We start from the raw sequence: 20,104 nt of genomic DNA, 5'->3' as shown, positions 1-20,104 counted from the left end.
CTGTTAGAATTCATAACAGCTGGGGAATGACTAAAGATCCTGTGACTGTACTTTGAGATAGTGCTGTTGTATTTCAACCAGGTGTACTTTTGAGCATGTACAGCAATAGAAAATCAAATATTTGTTTTTTTTAAGGCACCCATCATTAGATCATTTAAAGATGTTCGTATAGTATCTTCCAAGTAAGCTCTGTATATAAATTTAAATATTGAATATTCTGAATCTTACTTCACATTATATTGTAGTTCTTGCTCTGGGTATTACTTGTACATTTCAAAGTAAGCAGTTGCTAGGAGAAAATTTATATATGTAATCTAGAGTCTGTACTTTCAGATAAATACTTTAAGCACAATCAAAACATGTAGTACCTTTCAACTATCACTGTCAAAAAGGCTTTTATAGAGCTATGGATTTAGTTGACTTGTGAGGCATTTTGACAGCTGCATTGTTCAGGGTGATTTACAGTTTTCTCAACTTGCTTCAAATTATATTAAATCATAGAGTGCTTTTGGTTAGAAGGGACCTTAAAGGTCACCTAGTGCCAACCCTCCTGCCATGGGCAGGCACACCTTCTACTAAAAAAGGCTGCTCGAAGCCCCACCCAACCTGTCCTGTATCACTTGGAGAAAGGAATTATCATCAGGAACCGCCTGGATTGCTCGTGCCCTGCTTTGTTGCCCCTTCAACAGGCATTTGGGTGGCTGAAGTTCCTCATGAGGAGCAGGACTTGTGAACATGAGGCTGTTTCTGTCTGTCTATAGAGGGCCTCATCTTCTCAAGTCTTCCTGTTTGGAGGACCTGTAGCAGGCTCCCCCTGTTGCCTATCTCTGCTGTCCCTTTAACCCAACCTATAACCCAACCTCAGCTCCTCATCCATCGCCCAGCAGGGGATGCTCCATGCATTATTGACATGGAGGGAAACACCCCTTCCTTGTGTCCCCTCTCCTCTCCTTCCTGAAGAGTCAGTATCCTTCCATTCCAACACTCCCATCATAGGAGCCATCCCACCACATCTCTTGTTTACTGCCCATGCCTCCAAAGCCAACACACTGGCTAGAATGGCTGGAATTTCTTTTCCCGCTGACTTGCAAAACCCTTTCCGACTCAGAGCATCTCTTTCTGGTATTGGCATCAAACTTGTAGAAGTGGAATGGATTGAAGTTCTGTTGCCCTGGGAACTTTTGTAAAGATTGGTGAAAAAACTACTTGCATTCTAGAGTGCCTTACCATCACCCTCTGCAATCCATCTTGGTATTGCTCAGACTGTTCCTGGCTGTGCCACTGGTGCCCTTGTGAAACTGCAGCAGTGGACAGTAGTGGCCTCTGTGAGGCTTGGGAGTCTCTTATCCCTGCTATGAGCCCCCCCTGCTATGAGACATCCCTGCTATGAAGCAGCACAGCTCTCAGGAGCATGTCAGAGGCAGACCTCTGTACCTGTCTCAGGAGGGTCCTTGCTGCTGTCACCATCATGTTCTTGTGGTGGCATTGGCTGTTGGGGCAGATGGGGCTGCCTGGCTCAGCTCCAGCACCTCTCCTGATGGGATTGGTCTTTTCAGTCTGCAGAGCAGAGAAGAGGTTCTGCAGGGGCATGCCATGCTTCAGGGGAAGTTTCTTTCTCCTGTAGATTCATGCTCTTGCAAGCTTCCATTCTGCATTTTGCCCCTCTCTGTCCTGTGTGTGCAGGTGGAGTTGTTGGATGCTGGCTGTGGGCTGTGGGCCCACTGCAGACTGAGCTTGGACCCAGCTTCCCAGCTCAGCCCCCTCGTGCTGCACACACTTCTCACAGCCTGCTGCAACTCAGAGTAGTAAAAGAAGTGTTGTGCTATTGTGGTTAGTAGTTACAAGGCTGATGCTCTATGTAACAGTTTCTTGCCATGAAAGAAATCCTATTTTGACTTTAACTCACTTTAGATATCCAGTCATGTCTTTCTGCCATCTCCACATAAAGTAAGTTTAGAATATATTATTGATGTCTGACCTTTAAGTACATTTGTTTTTAACTTCCTTTTCATTTTCCTCTGTTTTCAGGAAGTTGAAGACCACGTGGCATTTTTAATAACTGTTCCAACAGCCCTAGCAATTTTTTTTGCTATATTTATCCTTGTCTGCATAGAACCTGTATTTAAGAAGCTGCTTCGTATATTTTCTCTGGTGGTCTGGGTATGTCTTGTTGCCATGGGATATCTCTTTATGTGTTTTGGAGGAATCATCTGTCCCTGGGACCAGGTAAGACTGTCATTATTACTAATTTACTTCCATTGGTTACATTTCCAAGAACCATTCTATAGAAAAGCATGCACATTCATTTTTGTGGGACTTCTCACAAAATGTTTTTGTGACTAAGTGGTTGCATGCTGAGACGCCCTCTATCTGTTTTATAAATACCAGATATGTGCATACTTAAAATACATTAGGAAATATTAAAAGGATTTTGCTGTTATATTCTTAAGCTCCTTTAATCATGAATATGTGATTCCAATCACCAGCTTCTTTGTAGAGTGAACATTTGATTCTAGTGTCCAGTTAACATGGCAGAAATGCTAGTTTTGTTCAACACTGCTTATTGCTATTTTTTTCAGTTTAAAATGTTTGAGGTCTCAGTGTAGGCTTTCTGTGGCCTACAAGGCATTCTCTAGCAATGTATGAGAAAAAGGACTGGGAATCTCCTTACTTGTCTAGAAAAATGGATGAGTAGAGAAGAAGTGAAATACCCTTGACATTTTTTAAATTTGGTAATGAAGAAAAAGCAAAATATAATTGCAACCTAATAGCAGCACTTTTGAAACATCAGTAAATGATGTGTAATATCCAGTGCTGTAGCTGATCGATTGTTTTGAGTTCTGTCACATTATTTTCTTTTCTCCAAACCGTTCTACATGGGAATATGGCTCATATAATATTTTTATAACTCCTCAAAGGATGGAAAAAGTCTTTTAAACATATAAATATGTCTTCTGAAGATTTCATGCTGATTCTATGAGTTTAACCTTTAAATTGTATTACTCGCTCCAGAATGCACTCTAGGTCCTTAAGACAGACTCGGAATAAATTCTCAGGCTTTTTATTCAGATCTTGCAAAGACTTGGGCAAATAATGAACTTTAGGTAGTTCTTTTAAGCTCTTAAATACAAATTTTTAAAATTATTGGTGCATGTTGGTAATACTTTTGGAGCCCTTTCTTTGTGGGTGACTTTATATTTTCATTTTCTTGTAAGGTTCTGGAATTAATTTTCTAAGAAACCTCCTACCTGGTTTGGGTTTTTTTTAGGTTTTATATATTTTCAATAGTTTAAACTACAAAACCAGGTCACACTTGCATGTAATAAAAAACATCAGAACATGAAATACTTTTCTTTAGATAAGGATTTCACCCTAGGAGTGCTTCTGTCTTTGCGATAGCTCATCTAGGTAATTCACAAGGTCTTACTTTTTAAATTTTTTTTTAATTGGCATTTGTGTCATGTCATGCTAGAACATATCAGAATTTCAATCTTAGATGGAAATACTTAGTTAGTCATATTATTTATTAATTGTAAATTATACTAATTTTAGTTTTGGTATTTGAAAGCTAAGATAAAGATTTTCAAAAGCACATGGACTTAAAGAGATATAAGAGGGATATTGATGTCTCAGTCCTGGAGTTGTGTTTACAACTGACACTTCTCTAGTGTCAGTTAAAACTAAACTGTGGAAATACAGGAATCTTTCTGGGAATTTGACGCCTTATGAAAAGACTAACTGAAAATTTGATGTTTTCAAACATTTGAAAAAATCTGTGAGCAGTAAAATACTGCCTTGTATTCCTGTGATGAAAGTGGTTTTTTTGCTCTGCATTGAGAATATGTAGGTCCATAAATGGTGCTATCTCTTAAATGTGAAACCAAATTGGAAGAATCCTTCCTCATTGATCATCAACAGGTTCTTTGTTGAAATTTTACATTTTATGAATTTTAAACAGTTTTACTTGGCATATTGAAGTGGTTTTGTGATTCCTTTATGCTTTTTATGAAAGAAAGGGGACAAGATGTAAAATTTAAATTACTTAGGTTTCAAATATATTTCTGTCAACATTAACTAATTAGAAAATGACGAAAATTAAAGAGTCAGTTCATGCACAGTTACTTACTAAACAAGTGCTTTATTTTAATTTACTTCATGTTTATATATATTTACTTTAATTTAGTTTACTTCAAATGACAGCCTAACTTCTGTCCTGGTTCAGCAGAATTTAAAAATGTCGTAACATTCATGTCCCCTGAATCTTAGGCTTGTTAAGAATATGGCATTTCTTACTTGTACCAGTAACTATTGAAAGACAGATTTTCTTCATACCACAGTTACTGGAAAGGGCATGTTATTGTGGCATTAGTGGACAGCCCTTTGATTGACACCCCTGCATCTTTTAAATTTTGGCTTAATGATTTTCTTGTGCCTTTTGGCTGTTTGCAGCTGCTCAATGTAGTTTTTTCTGTTGTCTTAAGGAACCTGAGGTGTGAACTTTCACAAATTTTGTTTACAATAAAAATACCATTTGAGAGAGATTATTTTGGTTAGGAACTCAATATATATTTAATGCAGAGCAGTTCTTCCTTAGCCTGCAGGGACATAGCTAAAAAAACCCACAATTAGTAGAGGGCTGGAAACGAAGTCATTGATCAGGACCATTATTTTGTTTTCTTTTTTTTAATTAGAAACATGTAGGCTGATGTGAAATATGTGCAAATAGTAATTGTTTTCAGCTATCTTTTTGCTGTTCCTGCACACTGATAGCTCACTGTCCTATCAGTCTCCATTTCCTTGACTCTTCTTTGGTTTCAGGTACAGCTTTGGAGAAAACTCTTACCAGGTGGGTATCTGGCTGCTGTTTGAAGGGGAGGGACAGTGTGGCTGTGGCAGTTACTTTGTCCCTTGTGCCAATCTGCCAGCTCCATGCTGGCTCCGTAATTGCCTGCTGAGCCTGATCCAAAGACTGTTATTGTCACTGGACTGCCTGGGCATCATCCCTAACCCATCTGTGAGAGCAGCCAGCATATTTGCATCATCAGCATTAGTAGCTAACTTACCTCTTTACTTAGCCCAGACTCCCTTACTCCTCTGTGTCAACAATGAGGAACAGTGAGTACACTCAGAGGGAGATGGAGCATGTCTTAGGGAAACAGTGAGTCACTTAACATGAAAAAAATTGAAACAGTGATGGCAAAAGTCTTTGGTACCTGACAATTTTTTAAAGAAGTGTGGCAACCCTCCTTTATTGGTGTCAGCCAAAGTTTCTGTGGTATTGGAGCCCCTGGTTTTCCTTGGTGGCTTGGGGAACTTGGATCCTGACCTTCATGTGCTACAGTTTGCATGAGCCAGGAGGGAAACTGGGCTGCCTGCTAGGAATCATGAGACACCTGGCTTGGTAGGAAAGAAGTAGAGCAAAGGTAGTCATGCTGAAGCTCAGAGAGAGCCACTGCCTGCTGGAAACTTTCTTCCAAGTCTAAGGTGTGAGCAGTAATATGTGAAGATGTTTTCAGTAAGGGAAGACCCAAGGGCAATGCTTGCTCAGCAGAGTCCGTGACGAAATCTGTGAATGGTGTGTTGGTGGAGGGCCAGTGATGCAAGGCAGGCAGGCTGAGCAAGGAGTGCTGGTAGAAAGGAGTAATAGATTGATTTTGTTATGTTAGAACTCTTTCTTACTATAGTATGAAGCACCTTTCCCTTCAAAATGTAAATCCAGTACTGTCTGTAGAGTTTCCTTCTGGGGAATGAATTTAAATTAGTTTCTTCTTGTTTCGCTGACAGTGTAGCTATTGTACAACAGTTGCCTTTCTGTGTCACCCTCTGACATGTCTAATACTTCCTCAGCCTTTTATATGGGATGTAGGTAAATATGACATAGCACATTGATATCAGTGAGTAAAAAGAACTCTTAAAGCATGCAGTGGATGATATAAAAAAAAGAGTGATTATGCAGCATTATACTAATCTAATGAATTCTATCATTGCAGGATTTTGGTATTCAATTCTATTTAATTATAAATATGTTTGCACAGTGCAGACACCAGATGTGTTCTTCCTTCTCTGTGTTCAGTTACAGCACAGAAATTACTTCAACCGGAATTTGACACTTATGGTTTTAAAAAAATATCCAGAGTGATGTGCTTAGAATATATATTTTATTATTTTAGCCCAAATTCTACTTTTTGAGCTGAATTTAAAGTACTTTGTTTTCTTTTAATCTTTGATATGGAATGGTTTGCTTTGGCCTTGGAGCAGTCCTGGCTTAAGAAGTGTGGGCAAAATTTTATGCCCAAGTATTTATAATTTTTTTTTAATACTGTCTTAGCACCTGGGGATATCTGTTGTGTGCTGAAGGGTGAGGGCCTGCAGAAAGTTTCTGTGGTTGTGGTAATCAGCTCCTGTATTGGGCTGTTTGGTGAAACAATGGGTCAGCAGAAAAGGAAGACTTGTCTTTGTGTGAATTACATTACTGATTTCCACACCTTGCCTTATCTAAAGTCAGCCCTGCCCTAAACTATCAATAACATGATTTATGATTAAGCAGTAGAAAACAAAATATATTGTTAGATATTTGAGGAAAGCAAGGCAGGTGTCAGTGAAGTCCCTGCAGCACAGGAAAGTGAGGATGCATTGATGCTATACCACTTGTTCAGGATCTGGAGTGGGCGAGACTTACTTTTTTTAAAGTTCAAGATTAATCAGACTCTTAGGAATGAGTATCCTGAGCAAGAAGCCAAATCTTGTAGGAGCATGGTTCTTGTACCTTGTAGATGAATATTCACCTGAAAAAGGACATGAAGAAAACCTGAAGGGTTGTATAAAAGCAATCAGCCAAGCAGATTGTATTCAGCTTTAGGAATAGGTGTGATAGAAAAACAAGAACCCCTCAATCCACCACAATATGCCATGTTTTTAGTTATAAGCTTGGAAATAAAACAAATTATTTTTATCTTAATACTTTTTTAATGATATATAAAGCCACAGGCTTAATAGCAAGGTATTTAAGTGGTTATCAAGGCTGGTATAGTTATATCTATATAGAAGATACAAAAAAAGATGAATTATTAGACACACCTGCCAATTATTAAAATCAGTAATACAGTAGATTAATATAATACAGTAGTGTGCCAACCCCTGAAATACCGGTTGGCATAACCCAACATGCCATTGTTAAACTTTGCTATGTTGTGGCAGTGCATTATGAGAGCAGTTAGTGAAGAAAGAACTGACAGCTATTTTAAATAGGGAATGTATATTTGAAAGAAAAAAAAAGTACCAAACAGGAGACTAGAAGCCCTGCTAAAGGAGATGACCATTATTAAGGTAACGGTACATGTAGGTGAGAGGAGATGGCAGGTAGTGTGACTTTAGAGGGTGTCAGGCAGGAGGAAGATTTCTGGCTGGATTTCTCAGAGAGCTCTGTGGAGAATGTTTCTCTTTATTAGTGCTTTTTACTTGTGAAGGGGTGACTAAATGTCACTGCTATAATGAAATTTGTTGATGACCCAGTTCAAGGATTCCTATTACAGGAAAAGATCACAATGTTATGGGGAAGAAAAGCTTGACCTTGAGGACTGCAGTATAACAGCTAGATGAAATTTAATAATAGGAAATATAAGATGCCTGCATTTGGGGACTAACAGCAGAAGTTACAGCTGTAAGCTGAGTTTGTCAGTAGAAAGAGAAGAAAGGACAAGTAGAATGAAGAGAGGAAGCATTAGCACTGGGTCATTTGGACATGGGTCCAGAAAAGACTCGTTTATGATGGCAGAGTATCCAGCTAAAGAAAAATCCTTGCCTAAATGACTATGTAAACTTCTAGTCACCTTTATGCAAAAGATCACCAGGAGAAAGGAGAGTTTTGTGAGAGGAGGTGAGAAGAGCTTGGCTTGTGTATAGATCTGCAGAGGAGAAGAATGCTGAGAGTTGTGTGACTGCCATCTACAGATAGTCCATGGCTGCAGAATTGAGGAGATTTGAGGAGAAGCTATGGAAGACAAAGAATTAGTGGTGCATACGCCTACACCCAAGCAAAAATAAAAATAATCCGGCTGGTAATGAAAATTAAACTGAAAATAAGAATTTATCCCATACCCATTGAGGCACTTGGTTTGTGGAGGTTAATATACTCAGGATAATAAAGATTAAAATAATGAATTGGTTTCACAGTGGGATGCTGTCTTTAGCTGAGAATCAGTCAGTGCCTTCATTCAAAGAGAATGGACTTCAGTGGTTCAGGAGCATCCTTTTAGTTCTTTATTTCTTTGGACCACAGAACATCTGGAAACTACTGAGATGTCAAATTCCTTTGACCTGTGCATGAAGTTCATCTAAAAGCTAAAGAAATGCATTTTATGGATTTTAAAAGTTCATGGCTTTTCACTATTTAAATATCTTTGATCCTTCCAGTGTTCTGGAGAAGTAGTCTCAGAATTTAAAACATCAGGGGATAATAATTTTGGTCTATTTCTGATCTCTTTAGGCATTCATTATAACATTTCTGAGAGAGGTTTGATGTAATATAAAGTGGAAGGGACTGGATGTGTCCTGGAACTTACCAAATGAACCTTATAAAATTCTTTTTCCCTTGACTCCATTTCTTGAAATGTGTTTTTCATCTTTGAGGGGACAATTAAGTACAAAGGCTGAGCTGATTGTAGTTTTGATCAAAATTATTGCATAGTTTACATGTAGTGTGATAATTGCAGTGCAAGTCATGTGAATGAACTTTGCCAAGGCAAATGTACATATTGATGTACAATAGAAATGTAAGACTCAGATAAATATGCATGAACTGAATGTGGCAAGATTTTTCTCTCTGATGGGAAATAACATTTATCAATAAGAATATTAATGTTTCAGAAAGTACTTAAAAGAAGCAATGCTCATTTAAAATATCATCATATTATTCTGATGTTGCTGAAGTTGAAAGACCAAGTGATAAATGGAAGTGAATAATTTAAGCTTTTCATATGACTTCTTATGTGCTTAATAATTGATTTGACTTCAGGAAATAATTATTTAATAATTTCATAGTACACGTATAGTTAACAATTACTTGTATGATGGAGCTACCAGAGAACCACTGAAGCAGCTCTCCAGTACTTCTTGCTTGCAGGTTTAATTTAGGAAGACATGCAAATGTCATTTATTGGAATTTTACTCAGAAATCTAACAGTTTGTCTGACTTCCAGGAGGAAAGGTTTTGGCATGACACTGCATTAGTCTGTTGGTTTAAGCTGATAGACCTTGCATACCTGCATGGTGTAGAAAAGCTATTACCTTTACATGGCCATTGCACATAACATTGTATGTTTTTATTTTTTTGAATTGGGTGCTGAAAGGGTATATCACCATAGAGCCTGACCTTTGGTCAGTTTTTTGCCTTTGTCTCAAATGTGATTCATTTTGCAGGTTTCTAGTGTTGTAAAACTTTAGCTAGTGAACTGTTGAACAAAGAAATCATAAAATAGATGGTGAAAAGATTTCCTACAAGCTGCATAAGAAGATATCAGTTTAGTTGTTGCAGGTGCTCCCTGTTTCTGTGGATTTTATTAAGTGTTAGGCACAACTGTGGTGCTAAATAAATGAACCTGAGTATTCAGATTGTCAGAGGATCACTTCTCTTTTAGTCTAGGAAGCAGCTAACAGGATTTTTCCCCATATCACTGCAGTTTGTAGTATGCTGGCTGTGAAATCATTTCCATTTCCCTTGTTAGGATGCTGACCTGATTTAGGGCAAATATGGGAGAGAACCTTGAAAGGGGCTGTTTCCTCTCCCACTTACTAATGAGGACAGCCTTTACTAAATCTATTATTTGTTACCTCTCTGTGTTTTTTTTTGCCTTACAACCAGCTGTAGTCTTCATAAAAATATTTGTTGTCTCATTTAATATGGATGAGTTTTCATAGATAACAATTTTTAGGCATCATTATGACAATGATAGTGTGGCAAGTTCTGGTATTTGACAGCTCAGTTTGAATTCAGTTATATTCCTCTTGACCACACTTGCAGTTCTGCCTCCCTGCCACCCCCCAAAAAAAGGAAAGAAAAAAATCTCTGCGGCAAGTTTTTTTTTTTATTTTTTTCATGTTTTCTTTTTTTTGATAATATAAGCATGCAAAGTATTACAGCTTTATCTTCCAGATTCTGCAGTTTTTAAAATATTTTTTATAATTTTAGATTTAACTGATCATAAGTAAATGTGATAGTAACTACTGTATGTATTTTCTTTATTATGCTATTGTTAGCCTTAATCATCCAATATTTTTTTCAAATAATGTACAGTTAGTTATGAAGGAAATGGATTCAAAAGCCTGTCATGTAAAAAAGGTGAACATCTAAATAAAACATATTTAACATACATATGTCTAAAAAGTTCTACTTTCCAAAAAGAACTAAATTTAAAAAAGTATTTTATTGCTATTAAATGAGGTAGATATTTGATTATGTCTTTTTTTCCCTTGTCACACTCTGATTATCCATTATGACTGCATATGTTATCTAATGCCGATTCCTAACAATATGCACATATTGCTTACACACCTGTACAAACAAGTATAAATTGATGCCTTAAATGGCTTTCACATAGAGGAGACTATGGTCTTCGTTAGGTAGATATGGGTGCCTTTTATTTTCACTAACCTGAATTTTATCACCAGTTAGAAACTTATTTAAGAATATCAGTTACAATTTTGGGTCTTTGTTAGGTCTGATATAGATAAACTGCCAGGTCTACTGCATGACCCAGGGTATTGACAGCAGAAGGAAAGTATGTGGTGTGAATGACATTAATTTGTATATTAAATTCCATTAAAATGCTGGCTTGGTGTGCAAAAAAAGAAAATTGAGAAAAGTCATGTTTCTTTGGTCAGATGAAGACTGGAAAGAAATCTCGACTGATGACAAAGCCCCAAATGCAGAAGAATGCAGTATAAATGCACATTATAATGTGTCAGTCATGCTTTTTTCTATACTATGATTTCCTCTAGATTAGCCCAAGAATTCCATGCTCATTGATGATGTGGGCAGACAGGACATGTTTCTCCAGAGAGGCTAGCAAGAGAATCTGTCCTTTAGAACCCCTAAATTTCTTTTCTCCTCATCTCTCCTTGTTTAGTTTTCACTGTATTTCAGTGAGTACTACTTCTCTCAAGCCGTGTGAACATTCCTGGAATGGCATTTTAGAACATTTCAGGGACATGTGGCCACTGAAGCTACAAAAGGAAAATCTTTCTGCATCCATAGAATTTGCACAGCATCTGTGATGTGTTATTTAGCTGGAGGTTTTAATCACATAGTAGTGATTTCACACCATGTAGAAATGTAGAACAAAACTTTGCCTCTTGTGCTTTTGCAGAGTTTGTATTCCCTTTTATTTACCATGCTGAGCAACCATCTATCTTATGAATTTATAAATAAAATAGGATTTACTTAATAAAATGCCAGGTTTCAGTTTTCAGTACTTTTGCTATTTTGCTGCAAATATTACATGAGGACTCTCTGGGATAGTGTTTGGCCTTTTCTTTACCTGTTTTATCAAAAGTGAGATTGTCAGGCCAGATTTGTTCATGATGGCTGCAGTCTTAGGGAGACTGGGAGAGGACTGAAATCTGGATAGATCCCACCACCATTGTGTCTGTGTCTCTCAGGAGCTGTTTCTGTGGGATGAGACTAGTGCCCATGGGGTGTTTGGTGTGCATGGACTGAGCATCAGATGCAGCAGAAATGTTGGGACAAAGCCTCCTAGAAATGTGATGAAAGCTGAGCACCTCTGCTTGTGCAGTGTGGAGAGCTGGGCATGCAGATATAGAAATGGCTTGTGTGAAAGTGGTGCCTATTGGTTTTACTAACAGATGCTTTTTCACTATACTCTGGTGTTTTCCTTCTCTCTGGGAGCTGTGAAAGTTGGTCACACAGTCCCGGACAACAGATGGTTCCTGGCCAGCAGCATGAATGGAAAATGGCTGAAGTGAAAGGTGAAGAACGTTGTGTTAAAACTGAACGAAAAATAATCCTTAGGTAGGGGTAGGTCAGCAGAAGGCTGAGTGGGCATGGAGCAGCATGCATTTTGTTTGTACAGAAAATAGACTTTCAACTCTTGCCATTTGTATACTCAGTGGCACTGGATAGAAATGGGACGGCAAACAACAGGAGCTATAAAAACTGGAATGATTTTGAAGTATTGAAGGTCAATGGGATCATGTATTTCAGGCTGCTGTATCTTACTAAAGCATACAACTCTAGTAAGGTTTCTTGCTGTTATGGAAATTGCTTCTTGAATACACCGTACCATCAAGACCTTTATACAGGAAAATTTATCTTATGTATATTTAAATACAATTTAACACTTGACATACTAATATTAATATAGCTCCCCAGGTGTTTGAAAAAAGTAACATTAGCAAGAGGGAGTATGTTTTGAATAGATTAATTTTAATGCAGAATATGCATAAGGATGTCATTCTTTTTAGGCACAGTCTGTTGTTGAAGTCATGCAATATGAAGTAATACATTAAACTTGTCACAATTTTGGAATATATTTTAAAGCAAGGAGACTTCTGGGCAAAAAGTATTTGTCTAAAATTGTTCTTCTTATGAAATGTGTAGCTGAAAATGTTATGGATTCAGTCTCTTACTGGTAATAAAAGTGAAGTTTTTTGTTTTTCTCCCAGTTTATTTTTCTGCATTTTGTTATACTCAGATTTCAGAAAAACAAAAAAAAAAAAAAAGAGAAAAAAAGTTTGCAAATATAACATAATTTGATTTAGTGACCTTCTCAGTATCCCCTTAGGTGCAAAGTAAAATAATCATTGTTGAACTACAGAGCAGCAAAATGAACTTCCAATATTTGTTGTTTAAAACTGCAGTGCTCTAACCCTTCTTTCATCCTGAGAAATTCTATCCTTGAAATCCTCCAAAAGAAGCCACAAACTAAACTGTAACTGCATAGTAAAACACTTATACCTGTGTCTGTGCAATTAAGATATTACTCTAGTGATGTTCCTTCTTACAATTAAATAAATTGCTACTTTCAAATCCCATTTATCAGTTCTAAGACTAGTGACATTTTGCTTATATCATTTTTTCTTTTGACTAGAGGTATTGGAGAATTTTAAAGATTAAATTAATTTTAAAAACTTTAATATTTAGGGCTATATGTTTTTCACAACAGAAGTCCTGAGTTAGGGGAAAGGTTGTGCATGGCAACTGGTAGGGTGAAGAAACCACAATAACACTGATGCCTGAGCAATCCTATAGAAACCCTGATCCTTGTTATCCAGAAATGTCTTTGCTCCTGAACTCCCACTTCCTTTCCTGGAAAGCACAAATCTCCCACTCCTCCAACACACCCCAACTCCTGTACCCCAATTATGCAATATTAAGATATAATCACCACTGATTGTGAAAGCTTCTTCCTGACCTGTTGCCTAGTGATACTGTGATGGAAAGTTCTGTGATGGGAAGAGGTTTGAGAAGTACTGGTGGTGGGCTGTGTTGACACAGTGCATAACCTGGTTATAAAGTTTTAGTTAGTACCTTGATGCGGCCTCTGATAATTGAGGTAATTTAGATGTAGCTGAAGCATCTGTTTCAACGTGCATCACAGTGTGCAGGACCTTCCAAAATGGGCCAAGTGTGATGTGGAACTGTGATTCTCTCCACCAATGCATCCAGACCAGAATCTCTTCTAGAACAGCATGTTTGATCGAATCTATCTAGTCTCCTCCTAGAAGACTTCGTTCTGTCCCCAGTCCAAAAAATTGGCTTAAAAGCTGCAAATAAGCCTCCTGTAAGACTGTTCTTGAGGTCTTCATTGCAGTTTAACCTTTTGCAGTGAGAAAACAATGTTTTAAGGTTGTAATTAGACTGCTATAGCTAGAAATTCCCAGACAAGGCATTGTCGTTGTCCACTTTTACATGTAGTAGTTTTAATTTTGACAAACTACCACAGAAGAGCTCAGTTGAGAGTATTTTGCAGTCATTGATCCATTGTGCTTGGGCAAGGGTTCTGTCATGATTATCAGAAGGTGTTCGCATAAATATAGGCAGAGGTTACATAGCCTCACACTTGGGATAATGGCTTTTCAGCTTGCTCTAAAGGAAGGGAGAGCAGCTGAGGTGCCAGCTGGAACAATTCCAGTGTTTGTTGGGACCTGAATTCAAATAGGAAATTATCCCTGGAGCATCAGGTCCCTTTTCTGAACATTCAAGACTGGCAAGAGTTCAAAGCCCTTCTGTGCGGTATGTCACACTCCTATTTTGTCTTTTTTTTTTTATTATTTTTTTGGAATCTTAGTATGTAATTTTTTTGTGTAAGGCAGTATTAGTTTTTGCGTTCCATGTGCTTATTTTTATTTCAGATATTTGACTTTTGTTGAATTTTGGAGGCTGCATTATGTACCCATTTATTTAATAGGACGTGATGAAAGTAATGCTAAGCAGGGATCATTAAAGGGGATATTGTGTGGGATGAGTGGAAAGTTATTTTAGCCATAAGACTGAAGAAGAGTCTCTTCCATCCTAGTTCCCTAAAAGACAGTAATGACTCATTCAAATGAGATACAGATACCGTCTGTTACCAACTTCATTCAGATTTCTGATGAAGCCTTCAACAGATTACTTTTGCATGAATAATAAAAATGACTGGTTATTAAATATATCAACAGTAATTTTTGTTCACCTTTGATTACACTGGATTTCTGAGAGATAATGTATGTTGGAAAATTGCATGCTCTATTGAAAATTTTAAAATAAAGTTATATAAAGTTATATTTATATAAAGTTATATTTATTAAGTTTTTTTTTTCCCCTTTAAAAACAGTAAGAGGACACAAAACCCCCTTGGGTTCTTGGTCTCAGAAGCCAAGAACTCTCAGATTCTGGGCTTAATATTTCAGCTGTCCACTTGAGGTGTTTTGATGTGAGAATCAATTTACCACTTGCAGATTATGAGGCTGAAGAAAGCATTTTCTTTCTTCTCTGGAATAGTGCCCTTTTTCAGGTAACATGCAATAAGTAATTATATTACCTGGCATCTTGTGTATGTTTGTTTAAAAGAAGGAGTTTTATGGCTAAAAAGTATTGTTTTGTCTATACTGACAGTCAAAAGTGAAGATTTAACAAATTCAGGTACTTATAAAAACAGCTACATTTTTACTGGAAGTACTGAAAATTCCTTGATGGGCTTGTATTTGTGGATTAGTGCCTTCAGAAGCATTTACATCTCAGACTTTTCAGGGAGCCCTTGCGAAGCAGAATTGATTGCTTGTCACAGCGGCATTTTGGCAACATCTGCTTTATTGCAGTTCAATAGCGATACCAAACATCCAAGGACTGCTTCAAAATGGATCAAGGTAATGCTGTGGAGAGAGTGTTCCTGCCAGGTGTTGATTTCCTAGGAGAGTATGCAAGGTGGCAAGCCCGGAGAAAGGATGAAATGGCAAAGATCATGTGGAGGTGGTGTGAAACAGGCAGAGGAAGGACCCTGTGCTGCTGGAGGTGTTTGGGCAGTGCAGACAAACACCACTGGCAGTAGTGTTGTACAACTGTATTTCCACTGTTTGCCTGCCAGTCTGCTGCTCAGGAGCCAGCTCAGGCAGCTCCTCCAGCTGGACAAGCCTTTGCAGCTGCATCAGAGATGTGATCTGGTATTGTCTGAAGTAATCAAATAGTCTGAGGGAAGAGACAAGAAAGAAACTGGAGCATTCCCATTTGGATCAGGTTATCACAGGTGTGATTGCTCACCTTCAGCAGCAGGATGTGGCAGCTGACACACTGGGTAACACAGTAGCCTGTGTGATGCACACCTGTGCAGATGGTTGGCTGGGGGACTACTGAGACCCATAGGTGTGGAAGACAAAGTGCATGGGAGGAATGCAATGGGTTTTAGGTGAAAGTAGGTTGAAATAAGATGAGGGTGAGTCTCCTCTTCCAAGTAACAAGTGATGGGGCAAGAGAGGAAATGGCCTCAAGTTGCATCAGAGGGAGATAGTTGGATAGTAGGAAAAAATCTCTTCAGCAACAAGATTTTCAAGCACTGGACAGGCTTTTGAGGGATGTGATGGAATCATGATCCCTGGAGGCATTTGAAAGACATGTAGATGTGGCACTTAGGGACATGGTTTAGAGGTGGATTTTAGCATACTGGGCTAAAGGTTTGACTTGATGATGTCTGAGGTTTTTTCCAACCAAAACAACTCTGTGATAAAGAGCTCTTGTGCCATCAGTGCCATGAGAAAAGGAAGACCAGTAAAATTCAAATTATCTGGTCTAAGAAATAGGGTACCTTTGTTGAATGAGGATATGTGGAGGTGGAGTTTGGGTGCAATCAACTGCAGACAGACCTCTTCTTCTCTGCTTTTCCCCTTTTGTCCAGACTGCACTAGCCCCAAGTGGCTATGGAGTGTTTGGTTTACTCACTGTTGGCTCATGGGCTGAGGACTGCCAGCTGCTCTGCATGGTGACCTGGGGCTTTTTGGGGAGGGGCCTGCATGGTATGGCAGAGAGCAGAAATGGGGATCCTGGTGTTTGTACTTCCTAGCAGAATAAATCTTAAAATAGCAGCAGCTGTTCAATCTAAAGATACTACAGTAGGAGAAAAGTCCCTTTCCTGGGACTGTTTTTTCTGTGTCTCTCACCATCACTGATCAGTTCTCAGTGCTAGTGGAGAAATGCTCAGTTACCTCACCAACTGCTGGCTGGTGAAATGTTCAGGATGTGGCACTGACACATGTAGCAACCCACAGAAGGTAATTCTACCTTGTTGTGGTTGTGTTGAAGGTTTCCCTCAGAATCGAGGCTAAGACACTGACACCTAAAAAAAGCCACGAAACCTCCCTCATAGTGTTGGTGAATGTAAGGATAATATCAAATCCCTGCTCAGTATGGAAACACTCAATTTGTTTATCTGCCATCATGTGACAGTGGATAGATATGATAAAAAAACAAAGTAACCTTATGCATGGAATAATACATACAGGTTTGGAGCAGAAGGCAAATCCACTGTTCCTGTCAGATGCCTCTGAGTATCTCTCCCTCTCTGAAGCTTCAGAACTGTAAATACTAGTTAGGGATTTCTCTCTTCTCAAGGGCATGGAAGGAATTCAGATGGAAGCAAAACAATGAATTGCCATTTAATGTACAGTTTTCCTGTCAGTGCGTTATAAAGGTAATACTTGCTCTGCTAGAGGTGATCTCTTTTTTTGAAGCAGGAATGATGGAGGAAATTAGCATAAATGTTGTGTTTATTGTCAGAGGTGTATGATTACAAGGAACAAGTTAAAGTAACAACAGAGAGAAATGTCTACTTTAGAGACGAAGAAAATGATTATGTAAATGGTATTTGGGTAATGCAGTTTCTTCCCCCATACTGACACTTCAAAGTGCTACACCAGCACTGCAAGATAAATGGGATGAAGCAGGCACATATTCAGATCTTCCTCCACCCACTGTCCCCCGCTTTACTGTTTCTAAATGTTCATTTGAGTACTTCTGAGTTCTCATTTTCATCACTGAAGGAATCTAAATCTAGTCCAAGAACTACTATCAAGATAGCACATCAGGAATCAATCTGGAAACATCCTAATAGCTATTCTGCTGTGAAATCAATGTAATGTAGATTAGAATAATTAATTTTACATGTTTTTCAGTTATGTCTGTTTATTTGATTTACCCATGTGAAGGGAATAATGCTTAGGAGAGGATCTTTCTGTTGTACTGCCTTATGTAACATTGGCTGAATTGCTACAGAAGTAACAGGGTCAGAAGGTGCAGGAGGAAAGCAGTTGATGGTTCAGATACCAGTCTCAATGTCTATTTGTAGCTTATAGAAAATAGTTTAAACAGCTCTGTATCAGGGTTTATAAAGCATCCCTGCTTGAATGTTTCATCTGGCAACAGCAGTAGAAGCTCTAGGATCCTGGAATTTTTATGTGCCATTTGATGTTAGAAAACCCTTGTTCTGGATTTTTCAGTTCAGCTGATGAAAAATTAAGAGTGAACATTCATGTTTTGGTTTCATAGCTATATTCATATTGGGGTACATACACCTGCCCTCGTTCTGTGCAACTTTAAAGTATATAGTGTCCCTTTAAAAAAAAAAAAATTAAAAGTAGTGTAAGAAAAAGAAATATATCAGAGCTTTCAGTAATTCTAAAATAGCTATCAACCTGAAACACAGGGAGTACTCTGTGTGTCACAGAATTTTCTTCTGTCCATAAGCTGTGTCTCATATAGTGAAGGATATTGCTTTTTCTGTATTTCCCAGTTGTGTTTGCTGCTCCTTCTGTCACTACAATCATGATGGACTAACATCACATCTTCCCATTGTTTTGTCCCAATTCCTTACAACCTCTTTCAGGTGCAACTGCATTTTGTCAAATTCAAAATATCTCACTATCTATATAGATGTGTAATGTCTAGATAGTTTCTAGATATCTGGAAAGTTGTCAAATAAGTCAAAGATATCTTCTGTCTAATGCCAGATATCTTTAATATCCCCAGCCTGTTTTCTTTGCCTAGGGATATTCCATTTTATCTTAGCAGGTTAGAGGAATTCTTGGTTCCCCTTATCATAATAACTGTTGCTTCAGGTGATATCAAAAGTTGAGGATTTGTGATTGCCCTTTAGCTATTCAAAGCTATTGGAAACCTCATGTCAGAGCAAGCTTCCTGTTTTACAGTTTTAAGCAAAAGCCACATGACAGAATTCATCAGAATTAAATCATACATAGGTTCTAAAGTTCATTACTAATGATTCAAATGTGTTTATTTTAGGAGAAAATGAACACCAACACTCAAACAAGACAGAAATTATGATACTGAATGAGAACCAGATTGGTTTCTTCTTTTGTTGTTTCTGGATTTGTCCTCTGTAGCTGCTCCCTTGCACAGCCAAGTTATGCCTGTGTGAGCAGCACATACACTTTACTATAATGTAACAGATTTTATGTGTAACTTCTATCTGTGCATCCACTTGCTCATTTTAGCTAATGATAAGTACTAAACCAAATCATTCAAAAAACATTATTTGTATGATGTGATGTATTGAGTTTCCTATTTTCACAGAACAGGTGACATTTTCTTGCTGATAACTTGGTCAGTAGTGAAAATCAGGACTGCCAAGGAAAGATTTATTTAATATCTGAATTTTATCTTAAAAAAAATGTGAAAGAAAGCAATGAAAACCTGCCAGCAAGTCTGAAGGTTAAACAATTATTCTGTCTGACATTTCTGACTGATTTTAAATATCAGCTTTTAGAGGAAAACAGGACTGCAGATACCATTTGAAGCTTATTTTAGAATGCCAGACTTAAAATAGAGTTGTTCCTAGGCACTTCAGAGAGGTTTTTGTGCATTCAGAGACTTGAATTGTTTGGACAAATCATATGGGTCATTGATTTACCTGAATTTATGTATGTTCTTTCATAAAACTGAGAAACTGAATCTCTCCTAAGACGGTAGCCTTCCCTGCTTTGCAAACCCCAACCCACTGAGGACCTGTTCCTCTGTAACAAAAGCCCAGTGTAAAATACGACTGACTTAGAAGTAAATATTTTACCTTTTATTTGAATTAATGTTGCATGAGCACTGAAGGCCAGACACCAAGTGTATTTAGACTGATATACTGCTGTAGCTTTGTTGAGTGAACACCATACTGGAAAGTGCTGAACTGGAAATGAAAGTCATTAGTCTTGAAAACAGGGTCAGTGAAAGAAGTTGTGCCAACAGCAAACATTTATGGGAGACAGGCATCTTTTCATTCACCATGGGCAGCAGCAGTCCAGACAGCAAAATAAACAGAGAGAACTATGTTAGTGCTCGGTATTTGCCTGGATAGAACTGACTCTGTTGCTAGTATATATTGATTTAAATCTAGAGGACACTGAGGGAAGAAAAAAAAAAACAGGAGTGATGAGGAAACTATTTTAGAGCTCTTCATGAATAATTCAGTAACATAATTTATTTCCATCTGAGTGATTGATAATTGCTAATTTTTCCTCAAAACTCTCATATTGTCAGTATGCAGAAGTGTTATGCATATGGTTTTCTTCTGGACAAATGCTGCCATGCCTCATCTTATTCAAGTTTATGTATAAT

General features: G+C 37.9%; 1 protein-coding gene across 2 annotated transcripts in view; it reads left to right on the top strand.

The window, feature by feature from the left end:
* ADCY2 (adenylate cyclase 2) overlaps positions 1 to 20,104 on the top strand; it is a 203,942-nt gene that overhangs the window by 18,105 nt on the left and 165,733 nt on the right. For both annotated transcript variants that reach the window (XM_021546893.4, XM_085571707.1), the window contains exon 2: positions 2,029 to 2,226. In XM_021546893.4, the coding sequence (XP_021402568.3) occupies positions 2,029 to 2,226 (198 nt within the window). The remainder of the gene's footprint in view (positions 1 to 2,028; positions 2,227 to 20,104) is intronic.

The sequence above is a fragment of the Lonchura striata genome, chromosome 2 (genome assembly GCF_050655825.1).
Source record: "Lonchura striata isolate lonStrDom1 chromosome 2, ASM5065582v1, whole genome shotgun sequence".
NCBI classification, from domain to species: domain Eukaryota; kingdom Metazoa; phylum Chordata; class Aves; order Passeriformes; family Estrildidae; genus Lonchura; species Lonchura striata.
Note: the sequence above shows the minus strand (reverse complement) of the source record. Positions and strands in the feature narration are given on the sequence as shown.